The 20,743-nt window shown below is 35.5% G+C and overlaps 1 protein-coding gene across 7 annotated transcripts in view; it reads left to right on the top strand.

Moving 5' to 3' along the window:
• RPS6KA3 (ribosomal protein S6 kinase A3) overlaps nucleotides 1–20,148 on the top strand; it is a 78,611-nt gene extending 58,463 nt beyond the window's left edge. For 6 of the 7 annotated variants that reach the window (XM_082304316.1, XM_082304312.1, XM_082304318.1 and 3 more), the window contains 9 exons: nucleotides 191–315; nucleotides 2,334–2,459; nucleotides 4,041–4,130; nucleotides 8,433–8,591; nucleotides 12,174–12,335; nucleotides 12,530–12,606; nucleotides 13,728–13,845; nucleotides 16,019–16,159; nucleotides 17,326–20,148. In XM_082304316.1, the coding sequence (XP_082160442.1) occupies nucleotides 191–315; nucleotides 2,334–2,459; nucleotides 4,041–4,130; nucleotides 8,433–8,591; nucleotides 12,174–12,335; nucleotides 12,530–12,606; nucleotides 13,728–13,845; nucleotides 16,019–16,159; nucleotides 17,326–17,448 (1,121 nt within the window). In that variant the 3' untranslated portion in view covers nucleotides 17,449–20,148. The remainder of the gene's footprint in view (nucleotides 1–190; nucleotides 316–2,333; nucleotides 2,460–4,040; nucleotides 4,131–8,432; nucleotides 8,592–12,173; nucleotides 12,336–12,529; nucleotides 12,607–13,727; nucleotides 13,846–16,018; nucleotides 16,160–17,325) is intronic. The other variant, XM_082304313.1, reaches the window with a different exon arrangement.
• The last annotated feature ends 595 nt before the right edge of the window (nucleotides 20,149–20,743 follow it).

Here is a 20,743-nt window from a genome sequence, read left to right as displayed (position 1 = left end):
TTGTGTTTCTAGGTGGTACATGTAAAACAATTCAGTAATTATTTGTGGTTTGGTCCTCAGAAACACTTTCTGCAAATTCCAGTTTCTGTGTACTTTATAGAATAAAGAGGTAGTTTGCTCTTCAGAATAGACATAACCTCATCTCTACATTTTAAAAACTCTGCTTGTAAGTGGATGATGTGTTTTTCAGATTCGCCTGGTATCCCACCTAGTGCTAATGCACACCAGCTTTTTCGGGGATTTAGTTTTGTAGCTATCGCATCAGATGATGAAAGCCAAGCAATGCAGACAGTTGGAGTGCATTCAATTGTCCAGGTGAGTACATCTGCTTTAAAAAAAAGGTCAATAAAGCAGCATTGCTGTCTCTTGGTGGAGGGATTGTTTCCTTCATCACAGAGTGAAGTACCATGACAAAGTCATGATCAGCTTTATACAAGAAAAGTAAAGATCAAATTATTTTATCCAAACAATACCTCTGAGAATGCAGGACCTGTTTCATTACTGAGCAGCCACGGGTGTGAATAGGCGTCATCCCTTAGATGAAAAGATTCTACCATCTGTAGTGTAATAACTCTTTAATATCAAGCCATAACTATAAGGTGGAGGGGAATAACAGACATCTTGATCTTTTTCCCCCATGCATGAAAATATCAGTTGATTCCTACAGTGCGGTAGGAGGCACTGGAGTACAATTGTGAATTTCATCTGGATATTTTGGACTTCTGTGTGTATTGGAACCCATGACCCAGGACATATTCCATCCCTCCCAAGTCGCTTTAAGTTAACGTACTAATCTGTGATATTTTGTGACTAACTTCAGTGTATCATACAAGTCAGTGTTACAGTACACACACAACCTTTGGTTTCCTAGCGGTATTAGAATTACTCCAACACAGTCTCCCATATTAATAATTGCAAGGTTGTCACTTTTAATAGGCTAACGTGGTTACTATTCTTGTATATTACTGCCCGTACTGCTTATTTTTGGACAACAAAGCTTTGCTTAGGTGCAATTTTTGCACCTAAAGGTGGGCCCTGTGTTAGAATGGGGGAGAGGCATGCCTGGCCTCCTTATGAGGCTGAGGTGATTCTAAAAGCATGCTTCAGCACTGGAGAGTTTGCAACCCGTGGGGAAAAAGCAGATGCATGTACAGGAAAGAAAACTGGAAGATCTCTGCAAAAATTGTAATTCTACCTCCTTTTTCTGCTTTTAATAATTCTAATTACTGAGGGAGACTGAGTTGTGAAAACTAACTGGTGATCTAAATTGTGTTGAAAACTTCTTATTGGTATATAGGTAGGAATAAAAAGGTATGCCGTATGATTAGGTTTATTTATATTTTCATTGCAAGGATATTTTGCAAATGTCTGAGAAAATTTTTAAAAACCAGTTTATTCAGAACATAAATAGCTCTTGTGTTTCTTTAATCCTCTTATTATGGCTAGAATAGTTGTAACATGCTTGTTTGTACACATTACCTGTCTTGTGTAATAACCCATTAAATTTCAAGAGGTTTTAGACCCTTTTTTTATTCTAAAGAAGCTGTCTGATTTGGTATACAGAAGGATGCCTGGTGCTGAAGTCTTGCTAAAAGTTTCTACAAGCTTTTCTGTGCTCCTTTAATCCACATAGTTTCGTGGATTAAATTCTTTCTCTTTGTATATGGTTTCCTTCTCTTGTAAAAGTCTGTTTCTCTGCTGCCTTTCCTCTGTGCCCCTCAACCGCTTCCTCACTCCTATTTCCTCTCTTCTGTGCTGCAGGATACCCAGCTGGTTTCCTGCAAATGCTTTGCATCCTTTGCACAGACTCCTTATACTAGAACACCATTTCCTTCCCTTACAAGAGTGAACACTTGTCCTTCTTTCAGCTTTTTATTTCTGTGAAAGGATTTTTGACTGCCATTCCATGTAATTTCCAGTTAATCTAATTCTATTCAGTATGTCTGAATTTTCCAGCTGCATTCATCTATTCATATAATAGAAAGAGTGATGCTTTTTTGCCATTATTTTATCATTATTTTATCATGTAGTCTTCTGATCTTCTTTGTTTTGGAGAGTCTATCTTTAAATTAATAAATCAGTAACCAGAAACAACATGTTTTCAGTTTCTAAAATACACCATGCATTATTTACAATGTCTCTAATATGTAATTTATCTCATACTAATATCAAACAGAAGGTAGTGGCTATTTAGACCAGTTTGACCTAGTGCAGCCGTCAGTTTAAAATTCGAAGCAAATCAGTAGGAATTCAAAAACTTATTTTTAATATAAAGGTTAGTTATATATTTAAAATATTCATCAATTGATAATAATTGATTGTTATTTTGGTAGCAGTTGCACAGGAACAGCATTCAGTTTACTGATGGATATGAAGTAAAGGAAGATATCGGAGTTGGATCTTACTCTATCTGCAAGAGATGTATTCATAAAGCTTCGAACATGGAATATGCTGTAAAGGTAATCACTTTGTTATAAAACACACCAACTGTTTTCAAGTTTTAGCATCATAGACATTGGGGATCATTAATTTATTTGCCTTAATTACAGTAAAACTGATGGGAGTTATCTAGAACGAAGTATACTATGAAAAGCTTACATTACTTTCCATCATTTTTTAAAAATGTGATTGATTAGGTTTTTTTAAACATAGGTATATATGGGTTTTTTGCTTCCAAAGTAGATTCATAAATTGTCAGATAGCTAGGAGTTCATAACAGTGCTGAAGTCTGGTATACTTTGCAGAATAAACTTCAACTCTTGTCTTTGCTTGCTAGTTTTTAACAAGATTTCTAATGTTGTTTTTATGTTATTCTACCGGGCTTTCTAGCACTCCTTTGAAGGCATTAAATTCTTAGTTGAAATCAGTAGAATTCCCAGAAGTGGAATGATGAGGGGTTTTTTGTCTGTCTGTATAACACTGTAGAGCTGAATGGTTACTACGAAAACAGGAGTATAGTTTAGCAGACTTTAAAAGAAAAAAAAAAAAAATTGTTGAACAGTTTACTACTCAAATATGTAAAATGTGAAGATAAATTAAGTATGTTTTGCTGTATCCTTGTACACAGATTGTCTACTGGAAACCCTCCAATTTCAATTTGGTAGTTACATACTTGTCATTATTCTGGTTCTGGCCAGGAACAGATTTGACTTCTGTGCTTACAATTTGAAGTAATTTCTTGAAACTGGAAGAAAGTGCTAGCATAGCTGTTAATTCCCTAAGCTGTAACATTTATTGTGAGGATTGCCTTGCTTTTCTGCTGCCTCTGTTGTGGCTTTTTTTCCTCAAGGTATCATGAAAAAAGAATAAGGTGATCAGTGTCCAATGTGTTAGGATGGTGCTGGTAGCAGTAAAGGATTTCGGATGGCAAGAGGAAGAAGGGGTAAGACAGAGATGGAGAAGACATTAAAGGAAATTCTACAGTTCAGAAGGACAGAAAAAAAAAAAGGAGAAGACTAAGAATACATTTTAAGTAGGGCAAAATAAGGTGCTTGTTTGCACACGAGAACTTCAGATCCTGACAGCAAGCCTCCAGAGATTCAAATGAACTTTTGTAATGGAATGCTTGTCCGAATTAACTCTGAAGAATTTTTCATTTTTCTTATTTTTGATTCCCTTACTGTCCTGCTTTGTCTTTTGCTGCGCTAAATATTTGTTTGGGATTAGCTTTGTGAAAATCCGTTCATTAGTATCCTCAAACCATTATCTCATGTCAAATTAGGAACTTCCTATTTTATTAAATGGTGGGTGACTGAAGTCTTATCTACTAAACAGCCTTGCATTATCTATCACAGCCTGAGGGATCAGATCACTTATCCTCCAAAATTGTTTTCAACTGAGAGATTTTTCTATGTTTTTCCAACATTTATTGCTTTGCCTTGCTGTTCCAATTTAACAAACTTTGTTTTGGTTATACTCCGTGCCCTCTACCAACAACAATAAATATTGCTTAGCCGTTTATGCTAGTAAGCATACCAAAGTGTTACACTATATAATATTCACAAAAAGGATTATGCCTATGTATCTGTTTGCTCTTATAGATCATTGACAAGAGTAAAAGAGATCCAACAGAGGAGATTGAAATCCTACTGCGTTATGGACAACATCCAAATATTATTACCCTAAAAGATGTAAGTAGCATGTTAAAGACATCCTTTAGTGTTTTATAATTGCATATCACTTTCTAATTTGAGAGATGACAAACTATGTGGTTTAGATTTATGTTTATGTTTTTCAGTATTTAAAAATAAAACAATGTCCTAATGCAATTTATTCAACAATATCTAATTTTTTACTGAGATGTCTCATTGTCATCTTTTAAAGATGGTCATATTTTGGTACAATGTAATCCTAAGCAGTGAAATAATTCATCCTTCATAAATCCTAACACAGAAATAATTAATTTAACATTGGCTGTATTTTTAAAGGAACAAGCAAGTTTTTTGATTGCTTAGTTAACTTCAAATCTACTTTTGTTTACATTAGTCAAAAGCAATTTTAAAGTACATAACTGAGGACTCACTGTTAGCACAATACCCAAAGTAATTTTCATGGACAGTAATGAGTATTACTCAGTAGTGGACAAAATCTTTTCATATCCACGGTCATCACTTTTCTTTACCTAGTAACTTTATCTGGTCTTTGTATGGAAGATTATCTGGCTATTTTTTTCTTGTATTATTTGCTTTGACCATGGAAACGCTTTGACCATAAAAAGCAAAGAATAACGTAAGTTGGGAGGTAGAGGTTTTTCATAGTGAACAGTAGATTCTGATGATCTAACAGAAAAATAAAATTGTCTTTTTCTCCTTGATTATGCATTAAAGAGGATTAAAAATTAAAAAGGCATATGCTTAATGACTTTATTAGCCTGCAAGAAAGTATTCTGGTCCCCAAAACCAAACCTCAAGCAAAACAGCTAACCATTTCCAGGAAGCTGAGCTCAGCTGAAGGGAGATTCTGAGACATTTTGAAGTCATTAAAACAGTAGCTCGTAAATACTGTGGAGACGAGTACTAGAGAACTCTGCCTAAAGTTTTTCTCCTACTGTAATCTGTCTTCACTTTATCAGTATCGTGTAGTTTGGCCTTTTCTTGGGAGAACAAAATAAGTCAGATATACGAGGGAGCCCACCATGGAGCTTACCTTATTGCAAGCTAGATATCATAATTCTGATCCCACTTTCTCTTTGTTCTGCTTCATGTGGCTGGACAATAAAGCTACCTGAAAGCAGCTGTGCTAACATGGAACCTGCATCAGCATTCACATTGCATTTAGTGCTGCATGCTAGGTTTATGTGTTACTTTAATTCATAATAGAGGTTATGGTATTTAAGCAGGAAGACAAACATAAGGAATGTGAGTCCTTACCTGAACTTTAACATTATGAATATTTTACACTGAGAGCAGAGAAACCCAGGTAGCCTTGAAAAGTTGCCACATATGTTGAATCATTTTACTTTGTAATTAATTCATTATCATCCTCAGTCATCTTCCAGCAGGAGCCATCTTTCATTCAAACCAACAGTAATACACAAATAGCAAAAGGAGACTACAAAAAAAAAAAACCCTTAAGTCCACAGAGGAAGAAAGACAGTAGGCTGTAATTCTCACTTATTTCTACTCAGATCAATTCCTCAAGCAGAGTTTATGGAAGTATGTCCAGTGAAAGAGGTATAGGATTCATGTGTAATAGAAACTTGTATAATATCCACTACTGTAAGAATTTAACATTGCTTTAAGTTTTCATTGTCCTTATATAGATGCATGGGGCAGATTGCCTGCATATCCCACAATATAACAGTGTGCTATTACACCTTTCAGAAGAAAGAAGAAAGAGTATTTGGCCTTCAGGCCTCAAACTCATCATGAGCACCATGAAGAATTATACAAATAAAACTGAATGTTGATTTGACTCAATTTTTCATAGTGCCACACCAAAATTTAAATATTTCTATTTTGAAATGTCAAAATAAAATGCTTCAGCATTTAGGTGCATGTCTTTGGAAATTATTATTCTCCAAGAAATAATTTCTTTCTTTTCTTGTATTTCAAGAACAAATGCAGTAATATTTGAATTTAACTTAGGATGGAAATTTTCATTCTTGCTTGGCCTTTTTTATATAGTGGAATTCTGAAGGTGTTTGGGTTGAAACAATGGATATTCAGAACACCAAATTCTTTCTGCAATGCACAGTCCTCTGGGGTTTTTCCTTCTGATTGTTATCAGTGGTCTTTTTCAGCTCCACATATAAACAAAGAAGGAGCTATATTGTGCTAAATCAGATGTCCCTCTTATCCAATATCCTGCCTCTGACAGTGGCCATTAGTGGAGGCCTAGGAAACAGTGTAAGAACGGAGGAAGCACACAGCTTCCAACAAACCATTACCTAGAAACTTCCTGTGCCAGACCATTATACGTATTTTACCCTTTTTACCTATTAGTTACTGTTCTGTAGCAGAACTTCTGTCTTGTTGAGTTATTTAAAGCATTGGCTGAAGAATTTTTTTCAGAAGCTTTTCAGAAACCTGAATACAGTATATCCAGTCTCCCTGTCCAAGTGCTTATTTATGAGCTCAAAAAACCTCCTAATGTGTATGTGAAATCTTATTTCACTTTGCAAAAACCCTGTTCTCTTTCTCCATTACTATATTTTGTTCATGTGCCTACATCTGCGTCTCACTATGGTTTCTTCCAGTTTCCCTGGTAGAGAAGACATACTGATTGATCTTTGGTGCGTGCCAGGAGTTCATTTTAAAACTTAGCATCACATTTATGATCTCAGCATAATACTGTGCACCTAACTGTGAAGAAAACTTAGAAAGTATTTATTCAGTGCAAACAGCTTCCTGGGATCAGACAACTAAATTGATAATGCCATTAGTGAAATCAGGATGAGGGGAATGGTTTGTTTGGGGTGGGGTTTTTTGGTTTTGTGTTTTTGCAGGCAGACAAGACCAGCAAGGGGTAGCAGATAAAATAGTAACCAAGTGCAAATTTTGTTTGAATGCCCCTTGCAGTACTAAGAAGTGTGTGCTTCATAGTGTCAAATGAAATAAGCTTATTTCCTTATGTTATACCAGGATTAGAGGAAGCATGCCTATTAAAAAAAAAAAAAAAATCTAAAATGCCAGTTTAGTATCTAGAATTAGATAATTCTACTTTTTAATACTGTGTAATAGTAAAGTCTTAGTACAAACACGTTCAGATGATCAGTCATATTTCATGGGTGAAAAATTCCTGTTAAATGACAACATAGAAACTCATCATGTCTTCCTCTCCTTAAGATCATAAGCTTGTAAAGCCTGCAGAATTATTTATTTAACACTCTTCCTCTTTTTTTATTTGGTGAGATAATAATCTTTTTAGTATAGTTAAGAGCACAAAAATTTCTAAGCTTAGAAATTTAGTAGCCTGTATTTCCCAGGTAGCTTAAGACAAGGAAAATGGGATGAAAATGCCTTTTTTTAATTTAGTCGATATCTATTCCTAAATTCATTTTACTACAACTCAGGTAGTTGTTTCTACTTAAACACAAACTAGTTTTTATTTCACACATATTACAGAAGAGAACGATTCCAACATCACCATAAAAATAGGTTAAAATAAAAATGGGGAACAGAGTCTGTAAAAGATTTCACTAAAGCATAAACCAATTTCTGAGTTAAAACACCAAGAAAGTGCAACTGAAACGAAATGCTTAAGTATAGCTTAAAAAGTGTTTTGGTATAGTTCAGTCTGTAGCTCCCCCTGGTGATAATATAAATAATTCTCAACTATTGTTTCCCTAAAACATAAAAGCCATGCAAAAATTAAGCCATTTTCCATAACTAGAAGTATGGACTAAAATATATATGTCTTATTAATTTTAGACTTTGGTATAGGCTTTATGTGTGGAGTAATGTATAGGTTGTAGGCTTTTATCATAGCAGCTTTGTATGCATTAACTTCAGTGTTCACAGAGAGAAGGTGAACTTAGGTTTATTTTTTACTTTTTTTGTCTGACTGTTCAGTTGTAATGATCTCTGTTTATATTTCTAATTTGGTGCAATGACTGCTTCTAGAATTAGCTCTGGTTTTGTCTTAATTAGACTAGTTTCCATTTATTGCTACTACTTAATTTCTCCCATGTCTGGTTTAATTTGTTTCAGTGAAAGTACATGGGGAAAACTGCATGTTATTCATCCTTTTTTTGTCTTTAACATTCTCATGCCAGTATTTTTTTATTTCATTACTGTACTACCTCTTTGTAGAAGGTTTTGTGTTCATTTCTGAAGATGAACAATGTTTGGATAGTGTGTGGGGTGAGAAATATGGGAAAAATAATTGAAGAAAACAGCCTGTGGACACACCTGCACTATCTCTGTGCATTTCACAGGAAGATAGCAGAGAGTAAATATTTTGAAGTTTACATCTTTATGTACTTTTTGCAGGTGTATGATGATGGAAAATATGTATACGTAGTAACAGAACTTATGAAAGGAGGAGAACTGCTGGATAAAATTCTTAGGCAAAAATTTTTCTCGGAACGAGAAGCTAGTGCTGTTCTGTTCACAATAACAAAAACCGTTGAATATCTCCATGCGCAAGGGGTAAGTTTTCATCTCAGACAAAATGCTTATAGATGCTAATGTTCTTCTCTTTCAGAAGTATAAACCCATGTATTTATATGTTCTTCTGTGCAGTAATTAAGTAATTTCTGGTAAATAATTACATTGCAGCAGGAATTTGTTGAAATCAAAACATTCCTCATCAGCTGTGTAGATCTCCAGATAACGGAGATGATGCAACTGTTTCTGTTGTCCCTCATGCAGTCTGTCAGCAGTTCTGTGGAATGTGCAGATCATGACTAATAGAGAGGATAGGAGAGGAAGTAAGGCAGGAAGAATTGCTAGGACCAGTGCTGTTGCTTAGCCATGGGACCTAACGTAATTCCAACCCCAGCCTGTGACGGACCCTGACAATTGAGTATTTTCCACCAATCGTTCTTGTAATTTCTTCCACTTCTTGGTTCTGAAGAACGTGGTTTATGACTTGTAACTCCTGCACCATAGGGTCAAGAAGTTGTAGTGGACTGTTACGAGAAAGAAAATTAATGCTTCGGAAAATGAATTTGGAGATAGAGGAAGTAGTTCAAAGATAGAGAAGGCGAGTGTGACAATTGCATGGCGAGAATGACAAGTCGTGTTGCATTTTTAAGTGAACGAGAAAAGGGAGATAGAGAAAAAGCAGAAAATAAGGGTGCAAGGAAAAAGACAAGTTGCTAAAACCCAATGTTGTTATCCAAGAAAAGATGCTTCAGAATGGATAGTACTCAAACTATTTTAAGAAAAAAATAACAATTCAGCACACAGTGTCATTTCTGGAAGCTATTATTTCAGAAAACTTACGATCAAAGTTATCTGATGTTATCTTATTCTGTGATTCAAGGCTTTCTTCAATCACTTGCTCATGCGTGGGTTTTTATTTGAGCCTGTGTGCACAGGACTAGAATCCTTGGCCAGCAGCATTAGTGGGAATTATGAATAAACCTCAATACCTTCTGTATGGAAATATAAATAATAGAATAATACAAATCATAACTTGGTTCCTTCTTACCACAGGTAGCCAAAAAAGGCCCAGTGTCCCTGCGTCAAGTAAGGGATTTTAGGGATTCTTTTTGTTTCTTTACTGAAGATCTTTGTAAATATTGGCATTTTAACTTGCATGATATCACATGCTCTTTGGAGTTTTTACTTTTGGAAATTTTCAGGTGGTCTTGTTATGTACATTTCCATGTGAAAGATGGCCATATATGTAAATAATGAGTACTTCTGTAGTCTAATTTTTGTCTGGAGGAGTGCTCCCTGTCTTTGGTGGATTTTGCTTTTGTAGCTCCTTTGGACACCAGAGGAGCTCATTTGAATATGGCATTAGGTAATATCTGGTTTGACAGATTCTGAGTCTGTGTGCAGTCTCCACAACCCTTCCCAGAAGGAGTTTCCTCATGAACATTCATAGGATACTTTTGAACTTAAAAATTAGCTAAGCAAGGAATGAAATCCTCCTCTTCAGGGTAAGCAACACTTCCAACTCTCAGTCAAACTATGCTAAAAGTATTAGGGCCAGGATACAACAATTAAGGGTTGGCACAATAGACATTATAAAAAGGATAAAGAAGAAGTATCATGTCATCTTGGAGCAGAATGCTTCTGCATGCTGGTAGATGATTGAGAATGCTAATCAAAAACACGATGCTAAGAAATAAAGAACTGAAATGGTCTGCATATTGTTTTGCTCTCTTCTGTTGCTCTAAAATAAAAAGTTATTTCTGTGCAAGATATCAATATAATCTAAACAATCTGACATCTTTTTACAAGTCACCTTTGGGAAAACAGCTTAACACAGGAAGGTATTTTATTTAGCCTTTGACATAAGCGTTTTGATTGCTTAGGAATTAGTCTGGATTTGAACTAGACTGTTACAGTTATTCTTCCTCCCACTTGAGAATTGCTTCCCCTTCTTCCGAAAAAAGTACAACTCAAGCAGACTGGTTCTAGAAACAGTCTGCCAAATCCCCAGCTCGGTGCTGCTTCCGTTGCCCACCTCTTCCTTTCTAGCCCTTTTAGGATCTATTTAAAAAAAAAAAAAAAAAAAAAAAGAACACCACACCAACTAGAATAAAACTGGTGGTTTTTTTTTTTTTCCTCTTCTGCCTCTTGGAGCAGTAAAGCAGGTTTCATTCATTACTTAGAGAAAAAGGATTCTAATCTATCTAAACACCAAAAAAAGAGGGCTACCAGGAGCCGGTTCTCTCATACACTGACATCTCAAGCCAGGATGTTCCCCTTAACATCTACTGCGCCAACCTAAGTTCTTTAATATAATTTTGTATATTTCAGCTTACAAGATGCTTATTTCCATAATTTTAAGTATTTGTTTTGTTAAATCTGAGAATTACGAAGTATTTACATACTGAAAAAGCCTCTACTACTGTGTAAAAGGGCTTTAAAATCTGCAGACCCTCTGCAGTCTTTTACTTCTTGGTCTTATATCACTTACTTTCCTGAAACACTACCAGCTTTCTGGAATAATGCATAGAGCTTCTGATTCCGTACATCACTTACTTGCAGGAATTTTGGGGTATCTTCTTGTTCTAATGTGATGGTCGTCTTGAAATATTTCACCACAGTCTTTCTCAAGAGGAAATGAGTCTTCCATTCAAATTTAACCATGAAAAGCTGTGTTTGATATTAATCAAATATATAGGACAATCGGGACAATAAAAGGCCTTCATAGCAGGTCTATTTCAATATTTAAAAGAGGACATTTAGATCCACTCTACTGTCTTACAGCAGTATATACCCTTTTCTTTACAGAGAGCAAAGCCTCTAGAGACTTTAGGTTAATTTGTCTTCTGAAGAAAATGTAACAGGTCATCTGATTTCAAAGACTGTCCTTGCACATTCCAGGTTTTATTAAGGCTTGTTATAACAGCTTCAAATAAGATCAGATTCATTCTGCCAGAACTTTGGCAGATTCTACAGTTTTTGTCAAGCATTTTACATCTCCCTACAAAACAGCCACTTGAGAACCAGTATAGGCTTTATTTGATGTGCCAGTCCATGAGGAGAATACCTCTTCGATATTTTGTTATTTTTTTGGCAGAACTGTATTAAAATTCTTCCTCAATCAGGCCTTAAATGTTTGCACTGAGATTAATGCAGATTATCTGAATGAAGCGAATGGAATATAGACGGTTACTCCGGCAGTAGCTAGTGTGTGGTTATGTGGCACGGTGGCCTATCAGCAGCTACAGACATCCGTGACTCCAAAAGATATTACTAGCCAAAGGTTCTGATTTCAAGAGCCTTGTAGGTATGCATGTTAAAATAGAAAATAAATATATTCACCCATTAGAACAAGACATCTGGAACTGTCTGTGCAAACGAGTTTGGTGGCAGTGGGCTTTCTGGAGGAGGCTTTATAGTTAGAGTTTCCAAGTTAGAATTGTAGTACTCTAGACACCACTGAGCATCAGAATACTGCAGCTGGTGTTAGAAGCTGGAAAACTGGAAACTGATTGCTGATGGGAGATTTGAAATTAAGTAGCAGAATTGATAATTATAAATATAAATATAAAGCCTTTCCTATGTTTAGCTTATTGTATTTAGTGGTTTGTTTTATTTTTTTAGGTTGTTCATAGAGACCTGAAGCCTAGCAATATTCTTTATGTTGATGAATCTGGTAATCCAGAATCAATTCGAATTTGTGATTTTGGCTTTGCAAAACAACTACGAGCAGAAAATGGTCTTCTGATGACTCCATGTTACACAGCAAATTTTGTTGCACCAGAGGTAAATACCAGGATAGCTTATATGCCTTGATTTATTTTGATGGGATTTTTTTTTGCTAGTTAGATATTTTTTGTTCTTGTGTAAGAAGTGAAATCACTTTGTAAACACTAAAAATTTGAAATCTCACTATTTTTATGGCATAATGAAAGCATTTCTAAGCATTTTTTTTCAGAAAACATATTTGTCTCCCTCAGGTTTTAAAGAGGCAAGGTTATGACGCCGCATGTGACATATGGAGCCTTGGTGTTCTACTTTATACCATGCTTACTGGGTAAGGGTAACTTTGCTTTGCTGTAAAGTAGCAAACCAATATAAACAAAAATAATAATAAATGTAGGCCCACTGTTGAAGGTGTTTCAATCAAGGCACTGATTAATCTCAACTTTGGCTTCAGTGGGGGTAGAATATGCTTTGCCTTTAGTAGAATCCAAGTTTGCAGGGACTGATGTGAAAAATTCTTGGTTTCTCATGTCTCATCTATTTAGGTGTTTAGTTTCTGCTTTATGGTGATTTAGGAGTAAGAATTGTTTGTTTCATGTGAAAATTAGCTGATTAAACAGCATATATGTTGAAGGAAATATATGTTGCAAATATAATTACAGTACATTGAAGCATGATTATGTGCAAAATTCAGCCACTGGATAGTTTGAAGTGATGCAGTTAGGATATAATAAATGCAATAGAAATGCATTTATGTATGCAACAGAAATGAATTGTATAAAAGATGATGAATAATAAATTCAACTATAATTCCACAAGTTCAAAAGAGAGTTGCTATTGCACCTGCCAAATAGGTTATATTTTTATGCTGGATTATTCAGGTTGCCACTTTGGCTAAGAGTTAACATCATCAGAGGCATTTTGGCATTTTAAAATAAGTAAGTGACAAACATTTGGTTTTAAATACATGTCTTTTTTTGGTTGTGGATATTCTGATGGCAGCAAGAATGCTTATAATGAAGCAAGGAAAATTGCTGCACCTTCCTTCCTCTAGTATCAAAACAGCATTTATTCTTTTTCAGGGTCATCATAAAGTCTTCACATTTCATTTTATAACAGCTTGTTTTATTATTTCACTAAAATATGACAGCTTAACGAATACTTTCTGTAATTCAGGAACCACCAGTACTTAGACTGCTATAGCAAAAATCTGTTTTTCGGACCCGATATAGGGGGAACACATACCGTAAGAACATATTTGTAGTCAGTGCTGTGCATTTTCACGTGTTAAGAATAATTTCTTTTTACGGCTGTTTGACTATCTGTTGCCTATTACATAATAATTGCCTAATACATAATTATGTTGAACACACTGAATATTATGATCAGATTTATAACTATTGAGGTCCAGGTTATGGAAGTTATTAATATTGAAATTGTTTGGTTAAATAGCTACACTCCTTTTGCAAATGGTCCTGATGATACCCCAGAGGACATTTTGGCCCGAATAGGCAGTGGAAAGTTCTCTCTCAGCGGTGGTTATTGGAATACTGTTTCAGACACAGCTAAGGCAAGTATATTTGCTTTGTCCTTTGGGGAATGAAAAATGGACAGCAATGTAACATGTTGCTTATAATGTATATGTTATATCATATATGATTGGGTAAGTTCCACCCATTATTATTGTTATTTTAAAATACTGATCTGATCCTTTATGTGCCTAGAAGTTTGTTTCCTGTTTATGATCCTTTCATGTTTCAACAGTCATTTGCATGTAGAAAGAAAAACAGGTGTGCCTTATATTGTAGGCATTGACAAGTGTCCCTAGAAATATAGTGTATTTTATTAGTATTTACAAACATGCGCAATCATCTGTGATGAGAAATGCTCTAATAAAACTTAATGTGGAAGCATGATATTCAAAAATCATACAGGTAGTCTAAATCAGGATAATGAAAATATTACGATAACTACCATATGCTCCACTGATTCAGGCTAGAAAAATAAATAGATTTTCACATTTTTCTGTTTGGGTCAGTTCTTCAGAGTTACCCAAGACAGTTTATCTCATACTCTTTCGTTAGGATTTCAGCAGTTTATTCTTTTAAGTACTTTAAGAACTTTTGGTCCATAAGCATGTCATATCTACTTAAAAAACAAAAACTACTGAAGTATTATACTTTCTTTTTACTGTGTTTATACAAAGTAAAATTTTTAGACAACTTAATTTTTTTTTTTTTTAGAAGTAAGTTTTTTACAGCAAATAGACTCTAAACTTATGTGTGCAATATCCTTTATGCCCCTTCTGTGTAGCTACGGTGAAGTGCTAAAGTTTTCCCCCAAAATTGTTTCATATGTTATGCTCTTTCTTGCGAATTGATTTGTGATGTCCTTTCTAATGTACTGTTCTCATAACTCAGCCATTTTCCCACAAATCATGTCATTCATTTGGTTGACAAATCAACCTGTTAGAATAACGTGTTTACACGAATCTGGTAGCATCAGCTTTTTCTTCCTTCAGTCCCATTCTGCTCAGTTGCACTTGGGATTCTAGAATGAACCAAAAACCTTATCAGTTATGAAGAAATCTTAGATTCCTTTTCAATAATAACTTTATGTTGAAATTCTTAATTTGAATTGCAAAACAAATGTTTATATGACAATGTCCCGTATTGCTAATGTAACTTAAATTATTTTAAATCCAGTTGTAGTCAACTAAGTGTGTTTCTCCACAGGTGATTGCTTACTGTAGAAATGTTATTTATGCTTTACCCTTACTGACTGACATCTAAAGTCATCTATAAAATATTATGCTGCTGTATAAATTTGTTTTTAACATCTTGAGTGTTGTATGCAATTCTCACTGCCATAATTTGAAAAACATAAAATAGAAGTTGAAAAGGTAGTAGAAAAGGATGTACCAAACAAAGGTGAAAATCCGATCAGATGTCAAGAGCCACTTCCCTGTAAAGAGAGTAAATAGAATACAGTGTGTTTCATCTCAGCAGAGTTGACTGATATGACAGACAAAAGAGATCATTTCACTGATGATACAAAGAAGGAAAGACTAATTCCTTTTTTCTCATATGATTTTATTAGGGAAATCAGGAATCATGCAATTAATATATTCTGCAGAAGTTAAAAACCAAACAAAATTAAATCTCTGTTCATGTGGTTCACAACTTAATTGTGAAACAACTATGGAGGATGTTTGGGAAAGGGAGAAAAACAAAAGTATAAGCAGCAAAATTAGTTCAGAGGGGATGAGGTAAAAATCACTAAGGGTATGTTTGTGGCCAGCAGGAGTACTAAAAGTCAACCTTCAACTTGCACAACTGTTGAAAGATTGTTAGACACTGGGGAAACATGCAAAGGGAAGGATCATCTCTATTTTCTCAGTCGTTCCTTTTTCAATACTCATTTTCTACATACCTGCTATTTGTCATTGTTAAAAGTAAAATACTGGTATAGTGGGGCCTCTGCTCTACTCTAGCCCAATGTGCATATTTTTATGTTTGTGTATTTTGCCTCACTTAACTGGATACTTTCCTGTTGTGTTACCAAACATCCATTAAGTCACATAATTAAAACATACAGTGTTAGCATTGCTGGACAGTTTTTTTGGCTGTTTCAAACTGACATTGTGAACATATTTTTATACCACTAAAATCTTCAGTTTTGAACTGTAATCTGTTTTAAAGCTGAAGTTTTATTTGCATTGACTCTTTGCATATTATTGACAGGACCTTGTTTCAAAAATGCTTCACGTTGACCCACATCAAAGATTGACTGCAGCCCAAGTTCTTAGTCACCCGTGGATAGTTCACTGTGACCAGTTGCCTCAATACCAGCTGAACAGGCAGGATGCTCCCCATTTAGTGAAGGTAAGTAGATATTTGTTAAGCTTGCTGATTAGCCAAAATTAGTGTAAACTAAAGGATTTAAAAAAAAAAAAAAAAAAAAAGAGTTACTGTGGCATGTGTTTCCTCTAAATACTATGTAAAAGTTGTTATGACTGGGAGTTGCACTAATCCATGAAGTGAACTTGTAATATGTAATAAGATTTCATAACAGGGAGAATAAATCTAATACATTTGAAAAAGACTTTCATTTTCTTAGGATTGAAATGTATTGGACTGACTGACACTGGGAGGCTTAAGTTCCTTAAGAAACTGGCATAGAAGAAATCATTCTTTTGATAGTGAAAATGTTGTCAGGTGACTATAGATGAGCTGAAAAATAGTTTAGCTAATTTTACAGTTTCAGAGGAGGTTAATTGTCAGTGACTAAAAGAAAACAGTGTACTTCATGATCACACTATAAGCTAAAAAGAAGTCAAAAAGGCAGTGTTAATTAATATGGTATCGTACTGTTCTGCATTCTGTCTGAAACACGATCTAGTTTTGCCCCTGATAAACTTTTTCACTTTGAACAAGCTGAGAGAAATCAAAAATAATTGAATTCTACTTATCTGCATTCCATCCTGCCTTCAATCCTACATCTAAGAATCTCTGTCGTGCAACATAAAAGGGATCTGAAGAATATAATTAACACTCTCTCTGAGTCACCTATTAGAAATTTCAAGCATCCAAAAACACAAGTGGAAAGAGGGGGAAGTTCTGATCCCACGGCTCGCAACTTTCTAACATTTTTTTTAAATAAATCTTCATGTGCTGAATAATGTGGGCGATTTTTAAATATTTTGTTGAAAATTGAAAGAGTTATATAAGCGATAAGCAGAGACAGCCCACTGATGGGGTTTCATTCCCCAACTATTTCACAAAGCATGGAGAGAGAACTTAATTCAGCCATCTGGGTTTGCTTTTTTAAGCAAAGTAAAGCTGCTTTAGATTGATCTGAAAACTATTTATTACCCTAAAAAACGCTCACTCCAAACACTGCTGGTATTTGAGTAATGCAGTGGTACGTTTCTGTTTTGTAGATGAAAGTAGACTGGAAGTTAAAACTGGCGCTTAGCACTGTGTCATCTCTAACGTGTGCGTCAGACAAAACGTACTCTCCTGGTTTTTTTTTCCCCTCTGCTCCACAGGGTGCGATGGCAGCAACTTACTCTGCTTTGAATCGCAATCAGTCACCAGTTTTGGAGCCAGTCGGCCGTTCTACTCTTGCTCAGAGGAGAGGTATAAAAAAAATTACCTCAACAGCCCTGTGAAGTGACCTCAACCAGATATTTGGTACCATGGCATAAGATGATAGCACAAATCATGGCGACAGGTAGCACATATCTGACAGATACCTGCAAGCACACTCTGTCCCAGCTGGTACCTATAATGCTGCTGCTCCTGCTGCTGCTACTGCTTTCATCTATTCTCGCTTTAAACTGTTGATGGCAAGTTACTGATCTTACTGGAGCTTCAAATGGAGTGACAAGTGGAAACACAATGAAAACGATCATGTTCACAATTGAATAAACCAGAAGAATTACGAACGCCACCTCTGTCAAAAATACACTGAATAAAGCACTCTGCACCACATAGCATTATTTTTATAAGGAATATTTTTTGTCCCCTAAGATATTCTTTGTTACAGGTAGAGACGGACAGTTTATGTTAAGCACTTAGCTTAAACAATCTGTTTATATTAGCACTATATACTTTGTGCCATCCAACATTTTGTATGTTTTTGTAAACAGTTCACAAGCAGTACGTTTCTGTGCTGTTTTCTTTAATGTATACATGCCTTGTTTTACTTAGATATTATTAATCATTTTGACAATTAAGTCTGATTAAACAGTTCACCTGGATTAATCAGTATTGTTGGACAGCTCTAAAAGAAGCCTGACTGTTAAACAGCTATTGAATGTAATACTATGACTATGTATTTCTCCTTGCCTATGTCTTTTCTACATTTCCATGGTTTTGACGCTGCATGTCATGTTATGAAAATCAGGATACTGTTTATAGTATTCAAAATTTAAGCAGTGGATCTCTCACCATGCTATATTTACAATAGGTAATATAACCCAGAGAAAATATAACTTGCTCTATATCTCACTCGGTCTTTTGTTTCCCCCTCCCCTCCCTTTTATTCTCTCCCATCTAATCTCTGGACTCAGGAATCATTGCTAAATACTTTCTGATAGAGGACATTTCTATATTGTTTATTCTTATAATCCATTGTTAATATTTTGTCTCTATTCTGTGACTTTTGTTTAAGCTGCAAAGGATTTGTTCAGTGAATGTTGGCATTATAAGTAGAAAGGCAGCATTGAAGATAAAGCAAAACATGTTGTCCACTAATAAGCAGAAGCCTGCAAAAAGTAGGTTTAAACTGCCTTCACTGCAGTTGCAAAACTGATGGATCTAATCTTCTCTCAGTTATTTTCTGGTAATTTTAATTGACAGCCAAAGCAAAACGAGAGGAGAGTCATCCAGATCTGTCAGGGGTTAGAAAAGGGTCATTATAATTTACCATGAAAGTAGTATTGTCCCAGTCAGGTGAAACAAAGCTGTTCAGGGTGAGTGTTCTCACTCTTCCCCAGATGGAGGCAAGTTTGTGATGAGGGTGAAAGATTCATTTTAAATACTAATATAAACTTTTAATACTTCTGGCCTCTCGGTGTCTTAAGTAATTAAAGGCACATCTTGATGGCTGGTCTTGAACGATCCAGTTGCCCACATGAGAAGGTCCACTGGAATGTGTTTGAATTCAGTGAGTGTCCCGCTCCACCAAAATGGTATGCTACAGCAACTCATTCCAGATATGAAAATGGCTATTGGGAATTCAAGCTTTAATAAATATGGATCTGGGTGACCAGCTCTATGTGAACAATACAATTTAAAAACGATAAGGTGCAATTTTGTGTTTTGCATAAGAAGGTATTTTCTTGATTTAGTGGTATTAAATTTCTGTTATGGTGATTAATTTGCTATCTTCCCTGAAATCATCAGAGGTTTGTCAAAAGGGAGAATCATCTTTGTGATACCACAGATTTGCTCTAAATGAATGTGAGAGTGTTCCTTCTGCCACAGGTTTTTCCGAGTTCCTTGGGGAAGCTTCCTTTGTTAGACTTGCAAAGGATCCCACTTTTATTGCCCTTAAAAATCCGGTAAATATTTAATCCGTCATATAATTGCTAAGGAATTGGTTTTATGAACAAGGATTCTTAAATTACCATAGATCTCGGAAATTTGAACACAGCTCTTCCAAGCAATTAGCATTTTTCTCTTACTTGGTGCTCTAGCATTGATGTTCCCTTTAGCTGTACAGATGCATCTACCCTTCCTTCAAGAAACATCTTTAACTAGAGGCAGAAAAAGACCATTTTAATTTTTCTTTGACAGTGTCTGCAGTTCCAGAGGAAGTCAGTAAAACCTTACCTTTCAGAAAATGTATTTTCAGCTCTGTGAGCAGCCGCAAGCCAGGCTCATCAAAATCTAGAAACCGTACCTTCTGGAGTGGCTTTTAAATGTGTTAATCTGAAGATTGCCATATCTAGTCAACAGACGAGATTTAAAAGGGATGCTGTTGCAATAAAGGGATGACAGTACTTGCCAGTGTGTCAATAATAGCATTTCAGTTCAGGAAGGAATTTCTCGTGTGTTCTCAGTGTGTATATATAGGTACCTGGCAAAGAACAGACCAACAGGAGGAAGTGTTAAGCTGCTTCACTGTTGGCAGTATCTGTGGTAATGGAAAAGTACTTTCAGTAGTTTTATTTTAGCCATATTTTGTGGCCCTCAAGCTCACGGGTCCTTAGCCAAATAGCAAAGCAAAGTTAACTCCTGCTTCTTATGTATCTACATTGTCAAGTATGCTGTTAATTTAGTCTAGACTTTACAGATGTTGCTAGTACGTCATGCATATAGCAGCCTAGGATGAACATTTTAAATGCTAGTAAAACAGGGCAGTTCAGCACATGCTAACTGGAATGTGTTGAAGCCTTGCTCCACTGTATTTTTAAGTTCCTTCCTCAACCAAGGTATAAAGGGCTACCAAGGTATAAAAGGCCCATCTATCCAAAAGGTATATTTTACAGGCTAGACTTAGGTGGTTTTATGTACCTTACCTCCTGTTTTGGATCCATGTTCACAGCTTTCACATTTACTTTTATGTTTTTGTAGCTGCAGTTGTTAGAAGCTATAAAGAAACCCACATAATGCTTCTTTGAATCCCAGCACCTTTCTATTAGAATGTGAGTATATGAGACACACTGTGTAAATTCATTGCTGGACTGCTTCTTGGTCTGCAAAGCATAGCAAGTTGACTCTAGGATACAGAGTCATAGAGGGAAAAAATGGAGAACTGCAGATACAGGTGAATTTTCTATATGTAGGCCATGATTTATTTTTTTTAGTGTGAAATTACCATTTACTGTGCTCAAGAGCATGACAGAACAGAGGGAAGAGCATAGTTGCAATACTCATTAAATGCCATCTGTATCCAGTAAGGGCAAAGTTCTTTATTCATAATCACTATAACGTTGAATGAAACGTGTAAGGAGTTTT

This window comes from Platalea leucorodia (genome assembly GCF_965183815.1).
Source record: "Platalea leucorodia genome assembly, chromosome: 2".
Taxonomy (NCBI): domain Eukaryota; kingdom Metazoa; phylum Chordata; class Aves; order Pelecaniformes; family Threskiornithidae; genus Platalea; species Platalea leucorodia.
This window is presented reverse-complemented; position numbering and strand designations above follow the sequence as displayed.